This window comes from Coffea eugenioides, chromosome 9 (genome assembly GCF_003713205.1).
Source record: "Coffea eugenioides isolate CCC68of chromosome 9, Ceug_1.0, whole genome shotgun sequence".
Classification (NCBI taxonomy): Eukaryota; Viridiplantae; Streptophyta; class Magnoliopsida; order Gentianales; family Rubiaceae; genus Coffea; species Coffea eugenioides.
Window position 1 is genome coordinate 1,299,472 of NC_040043.1, and position 26,549 is coordinate 1,326,020.

The 26,549-nt window shown below is 37.0% G+C and overlaps 1 protein-coding gene, 1 non-coding gene and 1 pseudogene across 2 annotated transcripts; 2 read left to right on the forward strand and 1 right to left on the reverse strand.

Annotated features, from left to right (window-relative positions):
- The first annotated feature begins 5,843 nt into the window (after positions 1 to 5,843).
- On the forward strand, positions 5,844 to 19,405 carry LOC113783285 (annotated as a pseudogene).
- LOC113748472 lies at positions 14,280 to 14,386 on the forward strand. The gene has a single exon (XR_003464330.1). It is a non-coding gene; the product is annotated as a small nucleolar RNA R71 (small nucleolar RNA).
- Positions 19,406 to 21,637: 2,232 nt separating the features above from the next.
- Positions 21,638 to 26,341, reverse strand: LOC113783229 (probable LRR receptor-like serine/threonine-protein kinase At3g47570). Its single transcript, XM_027329303.1, has 4 exons — positions 26,227 to 26,341; positions 24,959 to 25,744; positions 22,269 to 24,272; positions 21,638 to 22,148 (listed from the first exon to the last, which is right to left on the reverse strand). The coding sequence occupies exons 1-4, from the start codon at positions 26,339 to 26,341 to the stop codon at positions 21,790 to 21,792; spliced, it is 3,264 nt and encodes a 1,087-aa protein (XP_027185104.1). The 3' UTR covers positions 21,638 to 21,789.
- Positions 26,342 to 26,549: the final 208 nt, after the last annotated feature.

The window sequence follows — 26,549 nt, forward strand, 5'->3', positions numbered from 1 at the left end:
AACGGTCGGAAGTTGCATTAGCTAATTTTTCTAAAGCTAACTCCCAAGATGGCTTAGAATCATTAGCTACCATTTCAATTGCCAACTCCCAAGATGATTTTGATTCATATTGGACACATTCAAGTTGGTAATAGTAAAAATATGAGGAATTATTATAAGTACATTGATTATCCCAACCATACACAGGAGAATTGTTCCAATTAGCACTATATTGATCAAAACAAGGATTGTAATGCTCTAATTCATCATAATAATCCACATTTTGTACTTGTATACATGTATTAGTAGCATGATAATCTCCACACAAGTCACAAATCACATGATAAGAATTAAAAGTATTAACATTCCTCCCTTGATCAATTTCATGTATAATTGTGTCCATTTGAACTTGTAACATAATTACATCAAATTTTGCCTTTAAGCACTTCAAACCATTTTCAAAAGACATACCTTCAGTAATTTCTTGGTTACCTCTGTTGAAGGAGCTTTGCACTAGGTAACCATCCATTGCCAATCTTTCATTTCTCAAGTTTTGTCCTCCCAATTCACGTACCCTCCTCATTATCTAAAATTACTTTTAAACAATCTCAAAAGTAAGATTAGTTAAGAAGGATAGATTCCAAAACACAAACTAAAACAGAAAAAAAATAATAATAAAAGTTGACTCAAAAAAATGACATAAAACACATAAGATACAACAAAAATAACAAAAATAAGAAAAATTGTCTAAATTAATAAAGTTGCTCTTTATATCGATATTGCCAAATCTTTCCCGGCAACGGCGCCAAAAACTTGACGGGTATTTTACATACGTACAAGTTAAAAAATACCGAATTACACCCGTTCACTGCAAGTATACAGGTCAACTAGTAGTTTAGGGTATATATCGGGTCGATCCCACAGAGAAGAGTGAACAATTACTGGTATTACTAAAACTTCTCTATTATTTAGACTATCAATGAATTATAACAAATTTAACCAACTGAAATTATACAAAATAACAAATAAAAGCTCCTTAGGTTGTGGTATCCCTAACTACTCATGCAAGTACTATATTTGGATCATTTAGTACTACATCTAGGCTAATTATGGTGTAATTTTCTTATGCATTTGAATCCTACTTTCGTAGTGAATCAATTATACTTATAACTAATCCATACATATTCTCATGGTTATGAAATTAGCTACAAGTTCATTTCTCCAGTGAAATTACATGAAATGAATCACTAAAAACCACATAGGTGCACCTCTACTTTCGTGAGTTTACTCCCTATGTTTAGCACTTCTTGAACTAGTGTTAAATCTCAATTTCCATTGCAGAAATAACACCTTAGATAATCACAATTAATGGTACCAGATTAATCATGATTTCAAGAGCCAAAGTGATAAATAACTTGCTCAAATCATAGCAATCAAATAACCAAATAATAAACACTAACAATTATAGAAAGTTCAACCAAACCCAAGGTATAAACTTTAAAGACACATAATGAACACAAAATCCAGAACTTGCATATTAACTAAATTTGGAATCAAGTACAAAAGATAAAGAGTTGGAAAGGAATGTAACCCATGTCACTTGAGCTCATCACCTTGCCTTCTTCATCTTCATCTTAATCCTAGTCTAGCAATATACAAGAGTGGATGAACTACACTAGCTAAACTATCCTACACTTAAGGAAATGGAAGAACTACATTTCTGCACTCTTCAAGCTTCTCCCGTATGATCCTCAATGTCCTTAGACCTCCCAAATATCTCTGCATATAAGCTGATGAAAAGCTCCTCTCTAGTCCAAATTTGCTGCTCTAAGGATTCTCAAATCTGAAATTGTTAAGATAGTCAATAACAAATGTTTTTGACTTGAAAATAAGCCATCTTTATTGCCCTTTTGTCTTCTGTGGCATGTGCACCGAATTCTCTTGCAGATTGTAGCTGGAAAGTAGTTTGAACATAAGAGAATTGACTGAGCAAATTGCAGAATTGCGACCAGAAAACGCGCCTATACAAAACGCGGTTACAAGTCACGTTTTGTGTACTCGCGTATTCACTTTGGCCTTACTTCATCTGCGATTTTCTCTATCATAAAGGCCGAACTGGCTTTTATGCAAAACACCAAAGTTGTAGACCTTTGAGTTGGCTTTCCAATACTCTAAAAATCCTCCAAATCGGAGCTTTGTAGCCTGAGATATGACCAAAATACTAAAGACTGGTCAGAACTCTGTTTTCCACTTTGGACAGCAGAGTTGAATTTGGGTATTTCAATTTTTGGACTATGAAAACGGCTAAATTGGACTTTGATGTCTTCATACCAAATGTAGATCTATCTCTTAGCTTCAAAATGGTATAAAGATCATCTCAATCCAATATGCATAGCTCCAGATATAGTCAAAATACAAAAATGTATCTGAATTGTCAAAGCTGACATTTCTTGATTCAAATTGCATTTCTTCTTTTACACTTCATATTTTATTTTCACCACCTTAATTCACCTTCAATCATCTAAATATCTTCTCAATGCACTTCATTTGATGATTGAATCATTAAACCTACAAAATATGAAGTTTTTACCATAAAAATCAATAAAATGCAATGTTTAGCCATTTTAACATAAAATGTAGTTTTTTACCAAAACCTTAGTTATTTTAGTTATAAAACTAAATAATCAAACCAAAATTAACTAATAAAACACACTAAAAAATACGTAAAATATATTCTTATCAATCATCAATGAGATACGAACGCTTTCTTTCCCTCAAATTGAGCATGGAGTGGAAGATTTGATGATTTGGGCTCCTTCTCAATCTGGAATTTTCACACTATGCTCAGCGTTTAACCTGGTGCGATCACATATGCAACGGTCATTTATGTTTACGAAAATTTGGCATCCATGAATTCCTCTTAAGGTGTCTGTTTTTCTCCTACGCTTGTTGAGAAATCGCTTACCACTGGATTCGACAATATGCAAATTCGGTATTTCTGGACCATCGAAGTGTTTCTGTTGTGTTCAGGCAAATGTTGAATCTCTGGACCATATTTTTTGTAATGGACAGGTAGCGGTATATGTTTGGAATTTCTTTGGCTCTGCTTCAGGCGTGCTGAATTTGGGCTGTTCGGTTCGTGCATATATTGCGGGTTGGTGGTATAGCGCAAGCAGGAATGGTTTTCTTGCATTTGTACAATTTATTATACCTTCTCTGATTTGCTGGAATATTTGGAAATCCAGAAATTTAGCTCGTTTTGAAGGGAAAATTCTTTCTCACGTTGCTATTTGTGAGTTTGTTTTTGAAGATGTGAAAAACCTATTTAGGCTGCAATTCCCTGAGCACCCCTTCCTTTCCTCAACATGGATGCAGTTTTATTCTTCTCTCTCTTCTCTTAATCGGACAGCTACATTTAAGATTGTAAGGTGGTGTCGGCCACCTTTGGGTGTATTTAAGCTTAATACTGATGGCTGCTCAAGAGGTAACCCAGGGAGGGTAGGTGGTGGTGGGATTTTGCGTGATGATGAAGGCAATTTTCTGCTCGCTTTTTCCTCATTTTTTGGAAATGGAACCAGCATTCAAGCTGAGACGCGCGCTCTTCTCTTTGGAGTTAAGCTGTGTCTTTCTCGTGGTTATAGTAACTTGCACATTGAAGTGGATTCTTTGCTTCTTGTTCACATCCTAAAACAGATATCTAGTTGTCCATGGAGTGTTCTTACAGAGGTTAAGCACCTTCTAAGGTTATCGTCTAATTTTGTTGAAATTTCTCATTGCTTTCGAGAAACTAATCAAGTTGCTGATTGTTTATCTAACGTGGGGTGTGATCAAGGTTTTGATACAACATATCTTCAGTTTTTAGACCTCCCTATTACAGCTCGTGGAGCATTTCGGTTAGATAAAATAGGTCTGCCTTCAATTAGAAAATGTAAGAGCAAATGATGTAAAGGGAATACTTCCCCTACTCCTTTCCTAGCATTTGCTTCTTGGTATTATTTGGAGGTAAGGTCCATGTCCCCCTCCTGTGTTTTATTTTGCTTTACCAATAAAAGACCAAAATTTAATTTAAAAAAAATAAAAAAAATAACATCTTCTTATTGCATAAAGTCCAAGAAAATAAAGGCATAAACATTTATACGTGAATAAATCTATGCAACTTAGCCATGTTTTCCTCCAAACTCTCAAGCACAAGATTTGAACCTTAAACCTGACAGTGAATAAGATTCTAAGAACTCTTTCTAGACTACTAGACTAATCCCAATGGTTTTATATATGTGTGTGTATGTGTATACACACTTTTGTTAGTTTTAGCAATACTTGTATCCTCTATTTTGACATTTAATATAATAAATATTACATTAAGAAAGAAAAAAAAACTTACAATAATAACATGTCTATTTTGTAACACATCCCCATAGAGTATGCTAATAGCACTAGTATTATTTTATTCACATGTAAAGATAAAAGACAGAACATAATTACCTGGAATATATACCTTATTCCTCTTGATTAGGACTATTTACTTCAACAGAAATGGGGTCTTCTTCAAATAAAAATCCAACAAAACAAATAAGTCGAATAGATTATGAATTTGGTGATTACTTTGCGATAATACGAGAAAAATAAGATATTAATAGTAAATTGAAAATTGAAGTACATAAAACTTGTCTTGTAGAGCTATGACGGTCCACATCCACTATGTGTAGTTTATTGCCTCTTCTTGATTTCTTCTATGAAGAGAGGCCTAGAACTTGTACTTCAGTTTTGATTTCTCTAACATGTTTTGATCAAAAACTCGTACATCAAAATTTAAACTTTCATAATACGTAAATAGCAACCAAACACAGCTATAGTTAAATTTTTTAAAACATCCTAAAAAATAATAATCTAAATGGAGCTAAACTTTTAAGTTCACAACTTCAAGAAAATGAGATGAATCCTCCTCATCTTCTTTATTTATTTTCAAAACTACTGCAAAGGCGGAGAAGCCCTCCTCACCCTTGCGTTTTTACAAACACACAAATAGAGTACAAAGATATAAGTTCGTTTAAAACACTTATCCTAGTTATATATTGGAGAAGGTAAACATCCTTGTGTTGAGTTTAGTTTGGATTGGTTTATAATGATCCAACATTGTGGTGGATAAGCAAGTAAAGATAGGTAGAGTAAAGATCCAACATTGTGGTGGATAAGGAAGTAAAGATAGGTAGAGTAGATTTGAGTTAATTGAGGCCTTGTGGAAGCTTATTTCATAGTAGAATTAATCAGTGGGCTGACATTGTCAATACAAAAATAAGTGAGTTGTAATTGAAGTTTTATTATAGAGTTAATTTTATACATATTGACAGTGTAAGTGAGTTTTAATTGGAATTTTATTATAGAGTTAATTTTATATTATAGTGACAGTGTATACAGAGTCATGGTTAGATGTATAGTATATTATACAAAATTTAAATTTTGATCAAGTATCATACATCCAACAAAAGTAATGCAAATATATTATAGGTATGTAAAAAATTAATCCTTTATTATATGGTTCAAAGATTCTCCCGTAGTCACTGGATAACTATTTTACATGGACATTAAATTAGCAATCCAAACATGATTCCATTGAACAAAATGAGCCCTTAAACTCAGGGGGCTATGTTGTCCAATAGTTAGAAATGTCAAATCAATGGTGTACAGCAGATTTTCTTCGAAACTTTTAGGGTCTAAGGATAGTTCTTCGAAAAATAAAGGGGATGCAGTTTAAATTAACCAATTCTTTCCCACCTTAAAATTACAAGAAAGAAATTGCAAAAAGTCCACCTTAAAATTCCCAATAGGAATTGGACTTTGAGCCTTTGACAGAATCCGGGACAGAGATGGAAACAGGAAAGGTGGTAGTGGAGAGAGGTGGGGGAAAGTCAACTGCTAATCACTGCTACTCAAAGTATCCTCTTAAATTCATCATCCCCAATAAGGTTCCATTCATGCCTATGGCGGAAACCAACATTCTGAAGTAATTATATTGGCATACAAGAAAGAACGTTTAATTCTTGATATGGGTTTTCATTTTTATGGTGGTTTTGGCAGGTGGGTCCTTCTCAAACTGACGCTATTTGGATTTACACTATCACTTATGGTGGTGGAATTGTGTCGGTATGCACACTCTCCATTTCCCTGCATAAAGAGATGTGTATGGTTTTTGTGCATTTCTATTTTTTGTTAATACTTGAATAATCTGCAATAGTTCTATGTTTTGGTTTGAGTGATTAAATTTGTTGTATGTATAAATAGGGTGATTCTATAAAGTGTGATATTTCAGTTGGTGATGGGTGCACCACAGTGTTAACCACTCAAGCTTCAACAAAGGTCAAATCTTTGATGCTATGTTCCATCTTATTGTTTTTGTTTTGCATTTGCTATTAAGTATTGTTCGACTCTGTAATGCTTTATTTTTTGTTCGTTTTTTATGATGCTTGGTTAATTTGGTATACACTATTGGTATATAGGTCTACAAATCTGTGGAATCAAAGTGCTCTGAACAAGTCCTGGAGGTAATCACCATTTTGCTTGATGAATAAGCTAATTCAGCATTTATTGGTGTTTGTGTTTGATAATGTCTGGTACAACTTTTAACAGTTTCCCCGCGACAGTGATTTGTCTGTCACCCCGTGGAGTCTAGATTGGTCAAAAAGTGTAAAGGAAAATTGGACCTAGGCTGCATTTGACATGTTAATTTGGGATTGGAGTTGAACATGTCTGTCACCTAATTAAAGGCAGTAATTATCAAGAAACGTTTTCAATGATCTTGTACATGAAATGCTTTGCCAGATGGTGTTTGCTTTTGATTGCCTTCAAAGTTTCTTCAGCTGTTCCTGATGATTGCAGCATTGTACAAGTTTTATGTGCACTTGATTTTCTTTTGAGAATTTGCTAGTACCATTATGTTACCAACATATTTGTTACTAGCATTATGTTGCCAACATTATTCTGAAGCCAACTTTTGCATCTTTTTAATCAATAAAGTGCTAGAGGGGAAAGTGCTATTTTCTTAAATCATATTATGTTTACTTAAAAATGTTGATGTGGGAAACCTGATTCATGAGATGGCCAATTTGTTTTTATAGAAATTATGGACACACTCAAGTTGTCCAGTTGTCTCACTTGTTTATTGGGATACACTTCATAGTTCCTATTAGATTTGTTCACCAGAAAAGGTTTCCAGTCCTGAATGGTCTATTTCTTTGGACATCATGAAGTAGATCTACTCGAGGAAGATCTTGGGATGGAGGGGATGGTTTGATTTTGAAGTGTAAGAGGTTGGGACGGAATAATCTGAACTTGTGGAAAAGAGAGGACGTGCAGGCTAGAAGACAGCTAGAATAAGGATTTTGATTGGAGCTGTACAGTTTAGAAGAGAAGTTGGTCAATAAGAAGAAATCCTAGGATGCATTTATGTTCCAAGACAAGTTTAGGTCAAGCATTCAAGGGCCACATGAATCCCTTTTGCAAGTTATTGAAAGAGCACATGAGTCACACAGCATTAAAACTATTAAAAGCTAATCTATAGATAAGGACCCTGATACAAAAACTTGCTAGATTATTCTACAACGCTTTTCTACCATTCCTAAAGGAACACCTAAAACTTCACCTCATGAAATGAGCTACCTGCTGGAAATCTGGAATCTAGATTCATTGCAAATAAGTAGTATGAGGATGTCTGACTCTGAAGTAATAAGATTCATCCTAGCTTAATTTGATCAACAATATCAAAATTCTAATAGAAAGTTAGTAGTAAAACCATTCTCTAAACTGCTTCCTTCATTTTCTTTGTATTACTTTTCATGAACCTTTAATAGACTCTCATAGCCCCTTGTTATCTTTAAATCACCTCGGGGATTTACCATTGGATCTGAAATACAAAAATTTACTACTTTATGCAAGCAAATTTTTCTGATAGGCAACAGGTGGAAGTAAGATGGGTCCGTGATAGGTGCCAAACCTGTGCAATAATAATTATTAAAAAGTCCTAATTACCATCTCAATTAAATAATTATAAAGCAAATCCAAGTACTGGAGCAGGGACCCTAGGTGTGCAATGGGTTACTTGATTCACCATGTTCCCGAAGAGTTTGCTTGATCCGATATACCGGATTTATCTATAAAAATATTAATTTTGCATACAATGGCAAGTAGGGTCGATTCCGCAGGGAGCGGGTAGGAAATTATTTCTTTCCAAATTAGTAGAACAAAATTGGGGGATTCTCAATGGGAGAGAAATAAATAAAATAAAAGTAAAATAAAAATAAAGCGAACTAAATTCAAAACTAACTCACAAAGCACAATTCACTAAGAATAGCAATTAATAAAAGTTCTACCCAAAGGATCAACTGCTCAGGCACGGTCCAACTAAATGATCATCGATGCAAAGATATTTCGTCCATTCATCACTAGGTTGGTTATAGCTATCAACAAGCTCTGACAACCAGTTCTTCCTTACCTTTTCGACAGTCAAGGTACGACCATTGACTGCTTCTCTAACCAGATAACAACCCTAGGTACGACCGTAGGAATTTAATTACCCAATTGCATTAAAGTTAGAAGAACCCAACCCTAACCAATAAACACGCTAAGAGAGTTTATTTAAGCTAGATCTTGCGTTTTCCCATCATAAAACCAATTATGGTGGTTGCCACGAGATGTTAACTAAATGAACAATTACGAATTCTATTTAATTAACGTGGCAGTAGACTATTAAATTAAATCAAATACCCGGCCGTTGATATTCAATTAATAAAATACCCATGAACAATTAATTCAGGAAACGCACGAATAGAAATAAATTGGGAGAAATAATGAAGATTCGATTAGATCTCACAGATATTATGGACCGCGCCTTCGCGTCAACCTTTGGGTAGAGGAGAAAATTAGCCGCTCCTCATCGTGTCAGTCCCGCGTGGTTTAATTGAGTTCATTCAATTATTTGCTGAAGAATTGGGGAATGGGAATTAATTGCAGTAACAACAGAAAAGGCCCTGCCTTCGTCTTCGTTTTGGAGCCACAAGTGTACGAAGCAAAAGGCTAACCGAAATTGTCCAGAGCAAGCGTAAAAATCAAAAGGAAAATAGCCGTCTGGCCTATTCTAATTGCTACCGAAGAGAAGAAAGAAAAAGGGAAAAAGCGTCTGACAGATCTGGGAAAAGAAAACTAAAGCTAAGGTATTGATGCCTCTGAATCTCCCTTTTTATTCTTTAAATAGCCGCCGTCAGGAACTTCTCAAACGTGACCCAATTGATTGAAAAAAAAAACAAAGCTAGCCTTTTGGAGTTTTTATCCCATGCTTCTCGCGGTTCACGTGGACCGGAGTCTGACTTTCGGTAACGTCTACCTTTTAAGGCGTGGCCACGCCCTGAAATGAGAAGTCTTCTGGAAATTCACCTCAAGATATCATTTTTAATGCTAACCACCTACAATTCACACAAATATCAAAGATAAGTGAAATTCCATTTCTTAGCACCATGAATAGCCAAAATTAGGACAAGATGACAATGCAAAACGTGCCAAATAATTGCTCTATCAAATCTCCCCACACCTAGACAATGCTTGCCCTCAAGCATTTCAGAGCTTAGAAGTGCAACCGAAAGAGCAAAGGTCATGCAATAAGCTATACTAACACAAGCATCCCATATTCCTGACAATATCGCCAAAATTAGAACACACTGGACAAGTGGTGATCCGAAGAATATAAGCAGTAATACTCGTCACCGTCAAGAAAATGTATGAATATTAGGAACGCTCAAATCAACATCAGGGAATGACATTACCATAGGCTTGCACATTTATCACATCTCCACCACTGAAAAGTGAACTATATACACAAATCAAAGGGACTTTAATAGGGTTGTAATAGGGTTTAGGTAAAAGGCGGGATAAGAAGGTGAAAATAAGGTGTAATGTGTCAAGAGAATGTCCGATATCCACCACATAACCACAACGCTTCATCAGAGAAATTTCACGAGCAAGGCATTTTCATTTGCCATTTCCACTGTGCAAGTGTCGAAACTCTTCCCCTTTTCTCTTTTTTTTTTCTTTTTTTTTTTTTAAACAAGCAGCTCGAAAGGCATGGGCACGCCATGTAGGCCGGAGTCATCTGCTCACGAGTTTTTTTTTTTTTTTTTAATGGAGCAGATGTCTTGCAAGGCGTGGGCACGCCTTGCAGGCTGGAGTCTTCTGCCCACCAGCTCATTGCCGACTTCTTCCCCCTTTTTTTTTCTCAGATGCACAGAGCACCATACAACTTCTATTCCGACAACACTTGCCACCTTAGATTCATTTGCCTTGCACAAACAACGAAATTCAGACATCTCTTGACGACACAAGGTTAAACAAGAAAGTCTAAAAAGGTCATGGGTTATCAAACACGGCTAATCAAACAAAAAAAATGAAGGATAAAAGCTCAAATTGGTTCACTATTGAAAAACAAGGTGAATGCATGATTTTCTTTCGAAAGCTAAAGGAGGTCAAATCCTAAATGCCCTTATCATTTCACATGCATCCAATTCAACAGAATGTGGTCTTGACATGCACAAAATAGCAAGTTCTAGAATGTTCATACCATGTGCGATACCCACTCAATCAAACAAAATAGAGCAAACAAGAATAATATGCTCAAGCAAGGCTCAAAAGCTCCCAAAAGTTTCAAGAATAGGTCAAATCCAGTGTATTCAACACTCAACAACACTGCCAAGGGAAAATAAAATGCATAACTAGTATATTTACCCACATACCCATGCACCTTGATTGTGTCATTCATCACAGCAACATACTCCAGCATTAACAAGCATAGAAATAAATAAAAAGCCGACTAACTACAATGTTTTCATTTTTTTATTTTTCCATTTTTTTTTGTTTTTTTTATTTTTTTTATTTTTTTGAGTAACAAAGCAAAAAGAAATAATGGAAGCCACTCCCCCACATCTAAAACCTACATTGTCCTCAATGTAGAAAAGACAAATGAAATATTAGGAGAAAAGAAGAGAAACTTCCCTGACTACCGGAGGTGCGCCGAGACTAGGGGTGTTTCGCGAATCGAGCCGCTCGCGAGCCGATCGCGAGCGGCTCGAATACGAGCTCGACTCGAGCTCGTCAATATCGAGTTCGAGTCGAGCTCGAGCCAATTAAGTCGATCTCGAGCTCAAAAACATTAAGCTCATTGGCTCGCGAGCGGCTCGCGAGCTCAATTATATATTTATTTTTTATTTTTTTATTTTTTATTTAATAGTAAAATTACATATATATCCCTAATATTTTATTATTTGTTAAAAAATTATTATTTTATTCATTTTTAAAAATAAATATTTATTTTTTATTTTTTTTAAAAAAAAATAATTATTATTTTTTTATTTTTTAAGCTCGAACTCGACTCGAATTTGACTCGAGCTCGAGCTCGAGCTTGATATTTTGAGCTCGTCGAGCTCGAGCTCGAACTCGAACTTCACAAAATTAACTCGAGCTCGGCTCGTTTAGCCAAAGCTCGACTCGAGCTCGGCTCGTTTGCACCCCTAGCCGAGACCATAAGGAGGCGGAGGATGTGGCGGCTGGAATCCAATGTGAGCCTAGAAAGCTGCTTGATTTTGTGTTTGAATACGAGCGAATACCTGTAGCGCCGCAAGACGGCTTTCTAATCTCGACACCTGGGTGGCTAGCTCATCAACGGAATCTTGGAGGTTCTGGCCGCGCGCTGCTGGACGCGCGGACTGGATCTGCGTGCTGAAGAGGGCAGGGCTCGCGCACAGGCAGCTGGCTCGGGGACTGCTGCTAGGCGTGCGCGCAGACGCTGGGTGTAGAGGCGCGGGTCGCGCGGCTATCGCACGGGTGGGCGTGCGAGAGGAGATTCGCGCTCTGCTGGGCTGCGCAGGCGGGTGGTGGTGCGATGCGAGATGGGGGCTGCGCGGCGCTGAAGAGAGCAGAGGTGCACGACGGCGGCGGCGGCAGACGGCAGCGGCGACGGCTTGACCAAAACAGGAAAAAGGAGTTGTTGAAGCGTAGCCAAAAGAAATTTGCAAGAAAGAGGCCAAGACCGGTCAAAGAAGAAGGAAAAGTGGAAGAAGTAGGGTCCTGGTCAAATTTTTTTTTTTTTTACTTTCGCTATCGGAAGGGTTGGAAGGCGTGGGCACGCCTTGGAGGACCTGGTCTTCTGTCCATCGCATCCTAAGGATACTCAAACGAATTTTTTGTCAAGGCGCGGGCACGCCTTGGAGCTCATAGTCTTCTGACCATCGCATCCTAACGATACTCAAAAGAGTTTTTTTTTTTTTCAAGGCCTGGGCACGTTTTGGAACACCTATTCTTCTGTCTGTCACTATAAAAACAATCAAAACTGAAAAATCGCGGAGTAATGAAGAATGATCACCACTAATACTGTAATCCTTGGGTTGCCTCCCAAACAGCGCCTTTTTTTAATGTCTTTGGCTAGACATAGCACCACTCTTTAGTCGGGATGTAATTGAATTTTTCTTGTAATTGGTGGCCCTCCTCCGGGATTCACGTGGCCATTGAGTGCAACCTTTTTCCAAAATTTTCTCTCCATTTTCACCTCATGAATTGCTTTCATCCTATAGGACTTGTTCGCAGCAACCTTGAATTTACCCCTATAAGCAAATTTAGAAAATTCTTGCACAGAGGGATTAGTGGTATACATAACAAACACAGAATGAGAGTTAACAGGATGTTTCATTATATCAAAAATATTAAAGTGGACTATTTCTCCATCAAATTCCATCGTGAGAGTACCCTTACTAACATCAATTTTAGTCTGAACAGTACTCAAAAATGGTCTTCGTAATATAATGGGTGATGGATTTGGGGCACTTCTATCATCCATGTAAAGCACATAAAAATCAGCAGGAAAAATTAATCCATCTACTTGCACTAAAACATCCTCAACTATTCCATCCGGATAAGCACATGTACGATCAGCCAATTGAATTATTATCCCCGTTTCTTTTAAAGGTCCTAAATTTAGGGAATCATAAATTGACTTAGGCATCACATTAATAGAAACTCCTAAATCTATCATGACATTTTTGATACTAGAATGGCCAATCTTACAGGGGATAGTAAACATACCTGGATCTCCGCATTTGGGTGGGAGTTTCCTTTGAAGTACAGCTGATACATTCTCTCCTACCATCACTCTCTCATCACCCCTTAGCTTTCTTTTGTTAACGCACAAGTCTTTCAAGAACTTTGCGTATTTGGGTACCTGCTTGATCACGTCCAATAGGGGGATGTTTACTTGAACTTTGCGGAACACATCCAGGATTTCTTTTTCCTTTTCAGCCCTCTTTGTCTTTTTCAACCTGTAAGAAAAAGGAGTTAGATTAGATTTAATAGGGATCGAAAGAATAGATGTTACCTTAGGGTCTTCGCGAATGCGCCCTTCCTCTTCAATCTCCTTTTCTATCTCCTCCTCACTTTTGCCTTTCGAATTTACCAACTTAGGTCCCTCCACCTCTTTGCCACTCCTCAGTGTCATGGCACTCACATTTCTGGGATTTACCTCAGGTTGCGATGGCAATTTTCCATAAAAGTGAGACTCCAGGCGATTTATGGCAGTTGCCATTTGACTCATGCGAGTCTCCATGTCTTTCATGCCTGCCTTGGTATTTTGTTGGAACTGGGTGGTGCTCGCGACTAAGGACCTAGTCTCTTGCTGGAGTTGAGCAGTGATCGTGGCCAAACTCTTGACAATCTCCTCCAATGAATTTCCTGAGTTAGAGGACGAGGGTTGAGCCTTTGGTTGCCACGGTTGCTGAAATCCTGGTGGACGATTGGAGAATGCATTTTGCGGTCTATTACCATAGCTGAAATTCGGGTGATCTCTCCAACCCGGATTATACGTGTTGGAGTATGGGTCGTACGGTCTACGAGGCGCGGGCACGCCTCCAGTCATGTTCACTTGTTCGGCCCCATCCTCTTGCAACAAAGGGCACGAGTCAGTATGGTGGCCCACATTTGTGCGAATTCCACAAGCTTTCGCTTGATGCATGTTCCCCACAGCTAATTGTCGAACAAAAGATGTCAGCTCCGATATCTGCTGCTGAATGGACGACGTCTCCACCTCGTTGATCCTACTGGTAGGGTTACTCTCACGGAAACCAAACTGTTGAGAATTCTCTGCCATCGACTCAATGAGCAGCCATGCTTCCCTCGGGGTCTTATTTGCCAATGCTCCCCCGCTCGCAGCATCTATGATACTCCTGTCTGACGGTTGGAGTCCCTCATAGAAGTACTGGATCAATAATTGTTCACTAATTTGATACTGTGGGCATCTAGTGCACAACTTATTGAACCTTTCCCAATAATCATATAGGGATTCTCCAGGATGCTGCTTAATGCTGCAGATTTCCTTCCTCAAACTCGCAGCCCGGGATGCAGGGAAGAATTTTTCCAGAAACTTCTTTTTCAACTGTGCCCATGTGGTAATACTACCTGCTGGTAGGTAGTACAGCCAATCTTTAGTCGCATCCTTGAGAGAGAAAGGAAAAACTCTCAGTCTAATTTGCTCTTCAGTGACCCCAGGGGGTTTCATATTAGAGCAAACCACCTCGAACTCTTTAACGTGCTTGTGGGGTTCTTCGCCAGAGAAACCATGGAAAGAAGGTAAGAGATGAATCAGCCCCGACTTCAGTTCGAAAGCAGTATTCTCAGCCAAAGTGGGGAATGTGATGCATAAGGGCTGGTGAGTCAGTTCCGGAGCAGCCAACTCCCTTAATGTTTGGGTGTTGGCCATGCTTATTTCGTCTTCCACTGACTCGTTTGTAGCAACTAAGTGCCCTCCTTTTTGTCTCTTGGTCTCTTGCCTCCGCCTACGTGCTGCCTTCTCAACCTCAGGATCGTATACCAATTCACCTGTACGAGAAAAACGGGGCATAAACTAGCAAAAATACCAAGAAGAATAGAATAAAATAAAATAAAATAAAAACTGAATTTGAAAAGAAACAAATAATCCAAACGCCAGCTCCCCGGCAACGGCGCCAAAAATTGACAGGTGCCGAACCTGTGCAATAATAATTACTAAAAAGTCTTAATTACCATCTCAATTAAATAATTATAAAGCAAATCCAAGTACTGGAGCAGGGACCCTAGGTGTGCAATGGGTTACTTGATTCACCCTGTTCCCGAAGAGTTTGCTTGATCCGATATACCGGATTTATCTATAAAAATATTAATTTTGCATACAATGGCAAGTAGGGTCGATTCCGCAGGGAGCGGATAGGAAATTATTTCTTTCCAAATTAGTAGAACAAAATTGGGGGATTCTCAATGGGAGAGAAATAAATAAAACAAAAGTAAAATAAAAATAAAGCGAACTAAATTCAAAACTAACTCACAAAGCACAATTCACTAAGAATAGCAATTAATAAAAGTTCTACCCAAAGGATCAACTGCTCAGGCACGATCCAGTTAAATGATCATCGATGCAAAGATATTTCGTCCATTCATCACTAGGTTGGTTATAGCTATCAACAAGCTCTGACAACCAGTTCTTCCTTACCTTTTCGACAGTCAAGGTACGACCATTGACTGCTTCTCTAACCAGATAACAACCCTAGGTACGATCGTAGAAATTTAATTACCCAATTGCATTAAAGTTAGAAGAACCCAACCCTAACCAATAAACACGCTAAGAGGGTTTATTTAAGATAGATCTTGCGTTTTCCCATCATAAAACCAATTATGGTGGTTGCCACGAGATGTTAACTAAATGAACAATTACGGATTCTATTTAATTAACGTGGCAGTAGACTATTAAATTAAATCAAATACCCAGCCGTTGATATTCAATTAATAAAATACCCATGAACAATTAATTCAGGAAACGCACGAATAGCAATAAATTGGGAGAAATAATGAAAATTCGATTAGATCTCACAGATATTATGGACCGCGCCTTCGCGTCAACCTTTGGGTAGAGGAGAAAATTAGTCGCTCCTCATCGTGTCAGTCCCGCGTGGTTTAATTGAGTTCATTCAATTATTTGCTGAAGAATTGGGGAATGGGAATTAATTGCAGTAACAACAGAAAAGGCCCTGCCTTCGTCTTCATTTTGGAGCCACAAGTGTACGAAGCAAAAGGCTAACCGAAATTGTCCAGAGCAAGCGTAAAAATCAAAAGGAAAATAGCCGTCTGGCCTATTCTAATTGCTACCGAAGAGAAGAAAGAAAAAGGAAAAAAGCGTCTGACAGATCTGGGAAAAGAAAACTAAAGCTAAGGTATTGATGCCTCTGAATCTCCCTTTTTATTCTTTATATAGCCGCCGTCAGGAGCTTCTCAAACGTGACCCAATTGATTGAAAAAAAAAGCAAAGCTAGCCTTTTGGAGTTTTTATCCCATGCTTCTCGCGGTTCACGTGGACCGGAGTCCGGCTTTCGGTAACGTCTACCTTTTAAGGCGTGGCCACGCCCTGAAATGAGAAGTCTTCTGGAAATTCACCTCAAGATATCATTTTTAATGCTAACCACCTACAATTCACACAAATATCAAAGATGAGTGAAATTCCATTTCTTAGCACCATGAATAGCCAAAATTAGGACAAGATGACAATGCAAAACGTGCCAAATAATTGCTCTATCAGTCCGAGACCAAAAAAAAAAGGTACTGTGCATGGCTATGAATTGTCTGTGCTGACATAGTGACGGAATTTTCATCTTGGCTTGTTCTTGTTTTGGACCAAAAAAATAAAGATATTATGGTTGTAAAAACCTGGGTGTTTCATTCTGCTGCTTCAAAAAAATAGTGTTATTGGGGAAGAGTACTTTAGCTTCTCAAGCCAAGTTTGTATAATCTAGTATCCCACTTATACAATATCTTTCCTGAATTTTAAAGCTATTGGTAATAGCAGCTTTTTTGTGCCGCACAGTAGGCAAGAATTGGAAGTGATGCACTTTTGGCTATGATTCCAGATCCAGTTAATGCTTTTCAACTGCAAAGTATTCTGAAACTCAAGTATTCAAAGTCTTTCCCAGCTCCAGCTTGCTCATGTTGATTGGATAACTAGTGGCCATTATGGAAGAGGTGAAAAGTGGGACTTTGAACTTTATAAGAGCACTAAAAACATTTTTCTAGAAGCTGATGAGCCTTTGTTTCTTGACACGGTATTGTCATCCTCAAGCCATGTTTTTTAACTATGCTAGCATCACTGTATACTAAGCGTGTGATATTGAAGAGAGTGGTGAAACTGAAGTATTTTAATCTTATAAGAAATTTTTATTTTTTGAACTATTGCTTGAAATAGATTTATGTCAATCTTGAATATCTTTAGATTTTTGTAGAATGTTGTATTTTTTTTTGTTTTAATTGCTTTCGAGCTTTCAACCTGTGGATATTTAATGTCCTTTTGGTTAATTTATGCATATACAGGCCTTAATCTTGGGAATATATGTCATGTTGGATAATAGAATATTGTAAATGTTGATTAGATGCCTTAATGATAGGAAACATCTTTGAGATGAATTCCCAAAAAAGAAAAAAAAAAAGATCTTTTGGATGAAATTGCTTTATTCTGATGGACTGAGCCTGGAGAATGTGTTTCTCCATGGCAATTAATGTTGGTATTAGTTGAAATAATCAAATGCAAACATCTCATGGATTTATAAGCTTCAGATCTTCAAACTGATTTACTTGGAACTTTGGTGCACTTTTTGAACTTTGGGTTGCTTAAAGATCATCTAGCACTTTGGCATGGACAGGTGTTATGTTACCCAGGCTTCTATTGTCTTCAACATGGAGATCATTTAGCTAATTTTTTTCCTCTATCAGGAATCTTTTGTTTTCCTTTTTCACACATGAATAATCATTAGTTGTTGGGGAAGTCTCAGAATGCTCTCTGCATTTGGGTTTCTTGACTCCCTTGTGTTGGGAGACTCTTGCTTTCAGTATTTTCTATACATCCGACTCTAAAACAAACTCATTTTGTTTCTTTACATCTGAACTAATTAGAGAATGTTGATCCAAGAATGGTTACCTTTAATTCAGTTCTCTTCTCTGAAGTTTTTCCTTCTACAAGATTGACTCTGTTGTATCTAGATGATGGTTATCCTTCTCATTTAAATGGCTCAGATTGTTTTACTTTGATCACAGATATTGCTAGAGCAGGGAAGGTAAAGCAGTATTGCTGAACGGATGCAAGATTATCAAGTAATTGTGATGGTTATACTTTTGGGGTATGCGTTGACTCGATGAATTAATTTTACCAGTACTTTTATTCTTTATATGATTATTTCCTTTCCACTACTTAATTTTGGTTAACTGAGAGACTACAAATCTTTTTAATTTTAGGCCAAAGCTGAAGTTCATTCAAGACCAAATTCAGGGAAATGTGAAAAACTTGATGTCTCAACAATTTTGTATTCCTTCAGGTAGCTCTGGACGATATGGAGATATCAATGACAATCCTTTCTTGACCAGACCCAGCTTTTTGGCCTCCTGCAGCGTCTTTGGTCAAAAGGTAGATTTTTTTCACATGGGTATTAGTTTTCTTGTAATGGTAGGCTCTTTTTACAGTCAATATTCAATAGGTTCTGTTGCAAGGAAATTTTATTTTAGTGCTTGTTTAATACCATTGACTAATCTGCAAGGCTTTACATCTACAATTGCAGTCAGGGTCTTCTACTAGTCGTGTCATATATGCTTGAAGATCCTCATGGAATTTTTAATGTCTTTGGATAGCTCTTTGAGAATCTTATGCTAATCAGTGGGTTACACGACATGAGCAAGTATATTACATGATTTTACTATTAGGCATTGTGGTATTTTTTTTTTTCCTTTTATATGTTAATCTTTCATGGATCATGGTATGCCTTGTGGAAGCTTGATTAATGTATAGCCTAAATCTGCCTCGCCAAAATTTTGCCTGTCTCCATTACATGCACAGAGGGTTAGACTTGAAGATTGACAAGCTTTCCACCTTGCGGTCATGCCTTCTCTTGAACTCCTTATTGTAAAAAATGCTTCTTTTCTTAAACCGAAGTAACATTTTCTGTAAGAATGTTTGGCATAGCTTCTGAAATTTCTGCGTCCTCTATTCTGACATTGATGTAGTGAAAATTCCATCTCTGCATTGTCAAGTCAGGGAAATTTTAGCATTTGTACAAATTGTTTCATAAGTCAAATTTTGTTTAACTAAATATACGTGTTACTTTCTTCATTTGAAGACATGCCAACTCCTCCTTGTTTTCTGCAGGGCAGAGGTGTTGTGGTTCGAATTGCTTCAATGACGACTGAGTCAGTTTACAATTTTCTTCAATGTCAGTTGTCTGGCCTGGACTCACTGCTTGGTGTGTCGCCATATCGGTGATTGTGGAGGGCCTTTTTGTGGCTTAGGAAATATCATAAAGTCATCCAAGATGCTGAAAGAGGCTAATTGCTCTGTTTGTATTTTTTTTCCTCTAAAGAAGATTCTCTTAATTAAGTGGTAATATAATCTATGATATTGTATCTGGCACATTTTCAACTTCTGTTATGGCGCCTAATCCTGATTGCAAAATTTGTAGTTGGGATAATTTTATAAACCCCCCTTTAGGTTTCTGACAATTTTGCGAAGCACCTCTTATGTTTTGAGTGCTGTAATAATGTAAACTCCTATCACAATAAGTGATATTAAGAGCCCGTTTGGGGTTGCGGTGGTTTATTGAAAAGTACTTTCTTAGTGGAGCTTTTAATAAAAGTACTTATCAACTGTTTAAATGCTTTTAAATATATTATTTGGAGACATAATTCAATAAGTACTTATTGTATTGAATAATGTATAATTTGAAAATTTTTAAAAGTGTTTATTTCTTTATTTAGTTCATAATATAGGATAAGATGATTAAAATTGATGTTTTTTTAAATCACAAAATTTACTCTAAAAACACCAAATTTGAGCTTTTACTAAAAGTGTTTTTAACACCAAAAACTCTATTCCTAATTTTATAGGATGATGTTCACCAAATACCAAAAAAGTATTTTTAGCACATAAAAATACTTTTTTACCAAAAGTATTGCAGTCCCAAATGAAGCCTAAAAGGTCATGGAAAATGTAGGAAAGTGATCTCAAAGTATTCATAGTTTATCCTAGCGGTGTAAACGAGTCGAGTCGACTCGAGTTTTGACTTGATCGAGTTGAGCCTCAATCTAAGTTTATGAAGCTTGAAATCGACGAGCTCAAAATATAAAACTCGAGCTCGAACTTAAAAAAATAAATAAAATAATAATTTTTCTTAACAAATAATAAAATATTAGAGAGATATATATAATTTTACTATTAAAATAAAAAATAAAAAATATATATATATAATCGAGTTCGAGCTGCTTGTGAGTTAACGAGTTTAATATTTTTGAATTCGACTTTGAGCTCGAATTCGATTTGGTTAGCTCGAACTCGATGTTGACCGAGTTCGGACTCGAACTTCATTTGCAGCCCAAGTTTACCCTTTTGAACCATACACGAAAATGAGTTATATTTGTGACCCAAAATTGGGCATTTAAATGTTTCATAATTTGGAAAAAGGAATGGCCCTCATCAGCTTGAAAGCAAAAGATCTAAAATTGTTCATTTGATTGGTAGCTCCCACGTGACCACTGTTTTGTTTTTGGTGAAAGAACAAGACAAAATGGCAACTGTTGACGCATAAAATAAGAATATGTAAAGAAGGCAAAGGAAAAATAGTCTTTTAAGAACAGCTAGAAGAGATATTAAGTCTCTAAATGCACAGGATAAACACAATTTGGATAGCTCAGTTTTGCTAAAAAATATTTCACTTGCATTATAAATATAATTTTTTACCCATATTTTTATATTTTTAACTATCTTTTTATCTCACATACATCATATCGTAAAAAGTATTATAATAATTATTTCAAATAATATTTCAAATAATATTTTATCCAAACGCTCTTGTACCCCTCTTGTGGATAGCTTAGCATTAAAATTTTCAATCTTTGTAAACATGTGCCAAACCTGCCTTTTATCTAGCCATTAGGGCAGGGAGTCAGAGACTAGAAAAATCAATTTTAATGGCATCTTATATTTATGCCATTAATAAGAATTGAGCCTTATTTAATTTTGCCTGTAAAAATTCAAATTCTCACCATTAAAGTTGAAATATTGGTAATAATATTAAAATTTTTGTTGTGGGTCACCTTCACTCTTTTCGTATACTTATTCTGTGAGCCCCCCTCTTCAAAAAAAAAAAGAAAAAAAGAAGCCCTTAAAAAGGTGATGTTTAAAATTTTATGTGCATGAATTTTAATTCAAAACTCTAGGATTTACAAGGTGTGGTGGGTTAAACTTGATAGTACCTGAGAACTATTCTGATTTGAGGATTTTTAGAAACCCAAATCACAGTTTGCTAGATAAATAATCTTAATTAATTTATCCAAATCATTGCCCACCTCCACAACCTATCCATTTACCTACTAATTGCAACTTTTTTGACACACTATTTATTATTTTCTTTTTCCATCTATGGCTCAAAAGTAGTTTTATTATGCATCACATGGATTCAGTAAAGACTCACTATGAAAAGGATTATAGGTCCTTAGGTACCCAAAATGGGATTGGTGAATATTGTGAGATAACTTTATTATTACAAATTAAGGGCGATTAAACAGGTGCAAAGAAAAGAAATAAGAAAAGACAGAGTGAGATAATCAACTTACACTGTTAATTATTATAGGGTTTTTCTAACATGTACTCTATGAATACCACTACAAATTTATAACCTAATGAGACAATCAAGAAGAAGGTTGCAATCTTGCTTAGAGAACATGCATGCACCACTAAGTCCCCGAACACGGGGGACTCGTGTACTGAAGCTTGATCTTTTTCAGTGCAACAAGAACATCTTGTATGCTGCTTCTTTCTCTTGGAGACTCCATCGTGCAGCCCAGAGCCACTTTCATGATTGAGGCTATGCAGCTTAGCTTTTCAACAAAGTATTCATCACTTTCCTTTAGCAAATTAGCATCGATGACATTAGCTAATCCATCAGGTATTGAATTAGCAACCCAGCTCTTCAGGCTCAATTTTTCACCAAACATTTCACTGTTGGGATTTGTTCTCGTGAAGACTTCCATCATCATAATTCCAAAACTGTAGATGTCGCATTTTGCTGATACCAATCCTTCCAACCCATACTCTGCAAGACGCATATAAATTCATCATATGTTCGTAAATTGATTGTATTTTTTTAGTTTGGAATTTGCAACAGCAAACAACTGAGGAAATAGTACTTTAGTTGTACGAGAAAATTCTTCACCTGGTGCGAGATAGCCAAGTGTGGCTAGTGTTTCGGTGTATGTGATGCTGTTCTCCTCGCCCAACAACTTTGTAAGGCCAAAATCACTTAGATGGGGAACCATGTCTTGATCCAGCAGCACATTACTTGGCTTCAGATCACAGTGAATTACTGGGGTTGCATATTCACAGTGGAGATATTGCAATGCACCTGCCACATCAATCAATATGTCCAATCTCTGCATCAGATCCAGAAAATAGTTGTGCGAATACAACCACTTCTCAAGACTCCCATTAGGCATGAACTCAAGCACTAATGCCTTAAATTCAGGGGTAGAGCAGCTACTAATGACTCGTGTGAGGTTTCGATGGCGAAGATTGCACAACACCTCACATTCTACGTCAAAACTCTTGAACGCTCCATCGACTTGTAAATTGAACACTTTAACAGCCACAACCCTGCCATCATCAAGAGTACCTCTATAAACATATCCAAAGCTTCCAGCCCCCAGCAAATTGCTTTCATTGAACCCGTTAGTTGCTCGTAGAAGTTCAAAATATGAAATTCTTTCTGGCATTGCAACTAAGGATAAATTTGCTCCACTGGAAAGTGTATCTTTCTTTCGACATCTTAGGTAAACAAATCCAAAGGACAAGGCTCCCGCTGCTATTATCACCCCCAGTACAATAAAAATTGTTCGATGCAGCTTTTTTGTTCTCAATTTGTGAGCTGAATTATTTGGACATGGGGGCACATGAAACCTTTGAGCTCCACAGAGGGCTTGATTTGAAGCGAAGGATTCGGCAGTGAAGTTGATAAAAGGCCCTCTGGAAGGAACTTCACCACTTAAATTGTTAAAAGAGGCATTGAAATGTCTAAGATACCGAAGGTTCTCCATTGACATTGGAATTGATCCAGAGAGAAAGTTATGTGATAGATCCAATGACTCCAAGCTTAACATCTTGCCAATCGATTCTGGGATTGATCCTTGCAATTTGTTGTGTGCCAGAGAAAGATTTTGCAGGTTCTGCGTATCTCCAATTGAGTTAGGAATGCCACCTGAGAACTGATTGGTTGACAAATCTACCCAATTTGCCATCTTCATATTCGTAATAGCATACGGCAAAGATCCACTCAGCAGATTTGAGGAGAGGTCAAGCTCCAAGAGATCTTTTAGGTTCCATATTTCCTCAGGTGGAGCAGAATATAGTCTGTTGTGACTTAGGTTGAGATGCCTCAGGGAAGTAAGATTTCCGAAGCACTTTGGAATTGAGGCCATAAATTGATTTTGTCCAAGGTTCATTGTATCCAAGTTGTGGAGAGCACAAAGCAAATGCAGGGGGACTCTGCTAATTAGTTTGTTCATACTAAGATCCATTCTTTGAAGCTTTTGCAAATCTGTTATCCTAGCTGGCAACGACCCACTTAGCTCATTGTTGGATAGATCTAAGAGGAACAAACTACTAAAGTTTCCAATTCCATCTGGAATGCTGCCCTTGATTTTGCAACCTGCTGCATATAATCTTTTAAGGGAAGTTGAAAGATTACTAATCGAGTTTGGAATTATCCCATTCAATGGATTGTCACTCAAGTCCAATACTGACAAATTTTGGCATTTTGTCAATGAAGTGATGAAACTCAACTCTTGAGATGAGGATTCGCTCGTTAAATTGTTGTCAGATAGATTCAGCAGTTCTAGGAGACTTAGGTCCCCCAGGGAAATAGGAATTGGACCCGTGAACTTGTTATTACTAAAATCTACCTTACGAAGTTTAGAAGAATTTGAGATTGAACTAGGTAATGCTCCAGAAAAGTAATTAGCGCCGAGATAAAGGTATTCTAAATTGGGAAGCCTATAACCGAATGTTGATGGAAGATTGCCTGAAAGTTGATTTTGTGTAACTGACATAACACTCAACTTTGAGAGGTTGAAGATCTCTATTGGTATGGAACCAGTTAAGCTATTGAATTGTAAGTCGAGTTTTTGGAGAAAGTACCAGTTACCAATCTCTCGTGGTATTACACCTGCCAGAATAATATTGAGTATATATATTAAACCATATATATCTCTAATTTCTGCCATTGAGAAAATTGTCATACCTATTAAATTGTTGGATTCAAAATTTTGGATTTTAATCATAGTTGAATTACCAATCTCTTTTGGAATTTGACCTGCTAAATATGAAATGGAATAAATATCAAGAAGTTGAGATCTTTGATGGGCATTTTGAAGAAAAGCGAATGAGAAAATTGATGGGTCAAAAGCAGAAAATTGGCCACAACCTAGCACCTCTCAATATTTTGAAATTGGCTTGTTTCGGAATTAAAAAAAGACATTCTAAATTAAATGCATGTGAAAATTAATTTTGTTTTCAATTTTTTTTTTGCTATTATGTAGAGCCCTAAGAAAATATGAATATGTTTTCGCCATTAACTTGTCTATCAGGACCATATTCTTATCTACTGCATATATCCCTTGTCTTCCTAGCTGTAAAGGAACCAAAAATTCTGAAAATCTTTGGTAACAATTCTTTCCTTGAGGCAGCATTTTGAGAATTCATTCGGCAGAAAACAATCTTCAGCTCTAAATTTTTCTTTTATCTTTTGCCGTTTGAGTTGGAATCTGGAAAGATAGAGTAAAAATTGTGCAAGACATGCGCTATTTGGCTTTGTCCATATATGGTGAAAGAATTAATTAGAAAGGGTCTTACCTTCTAAATGGTTGAAACCCAAGTATAGCACCTCAAGCTTCTTCAGTGCTCCAATTTCTTTTGGTAGGGACCCTCCAAATTCGTTGTAAGACAAAGACAGCCCCCGAAGTTCTGAACATTGAGCTAAATTACTTGATGGTAATTGACCATATAACTTGTTAACTGATAGGTTAAGTATACTCAGTCCAGGAAGATGGTAACACATGTCACTTGGAAGAACTCCGGACAGGCCATTATTTCTAAGGTTAATCACTTGCAGCGAGGAAATATTGAAAATCCCTATAGGAATGTTTCCTTGCAGAAGGTTGTACGAAAGACTTATCTCCTCTAGCTTTGACAAGTTAGAGATGGAAGATGGGATAAGACCAGTGAAACTATTATTTCTAAGAGACAGGCGACGAAGTTGAGGAAATGAACCAATCCACCAGGGGAACTCTCCTTCAAGATTGTTGAAGCTCAAATTAAGTAGCTTTAATCGGCGCAATCCAACAAACTCATGTGGTAGTTCTCCATGGAAGTTATTCGCACTCATGTCAAGAGAAACAAGAAATGATAGATTTCCCAGTTGTGGAGGGATGATGCCGGTAAGGCCCATGTTTGAAATGTCCAAGGCAGTCACTCTGCGATGACGAGAGCCACAAGAGACTCCAATCCAATCACAGACAGAGGAGCCAACGGACCAGTTTTTGGCCAAGATTTGTAGAGGGTCAACTGAAATGTGAGCTCTCAAGGCAAGAAGAGATGACTTATCAGTGGTAATATTGGTCGGGAACATGGCGAAGGAAGCTGAAAGAAAACATAGCAACACAAGTCCAAGTGGGGAAAGGTGGTGAAATTTCTCCATGGCCAATGTTGCTACATGAAGGAGGGAGAGGGATTGCATTATATATTGGTCTCAGTAATATTATGGCTAATGTTTGTTAATTTGATTTCTGTTTTCAGATTAAGTTCCAATTGATGACATTGACCAGTGATGTAATTGTGATGCTGATTGGAATTCTTTTGACTACTATTCTAGGGAATTTTACAGTCAAGTCATGTCACCATTTGCTTTATGTAAAGAGTAGAATTTACGTTGCGTTGACGAAACTGCATTTGATAATGTTCATTGTTGGCAGTAATGCAATATAATTAGTTAACCACATAATATATATTACAAGTACCAATCCTAACTTGAATTCTACAAATGCGGATGCTTTGAACAAGGAATTGAGCGTGGTTTTTACGGAAGTAAAAAGTGTAAGCTTTCTAACAAAAAGAAGAACTACCCAAGTAGTACTCAAGATTGGGCCTCTTCATGCGTGGGAAGGCTGGAGAAACACCTCCAAGATTCCATGCCTGGACTCCGGTGAGTTGACCTTCAATTACTAAAGACTTGGGCATTATGAAAGAAACTCTAAAAATAAATGTTCCTCACAAAACTTAGTAAACTTTAGGAAAATACAAACCAACCAATCACATAGTTTATATATATTACTAGCAGTAAACTTTGACTGGTATGTATCAATCTTTATTAGCAGAAAAAATGATATGTATCGATCTTTGCCCAGATGATTGGTAAAGTTGTTGAGGGATTTTTCCAAGGTGTGCC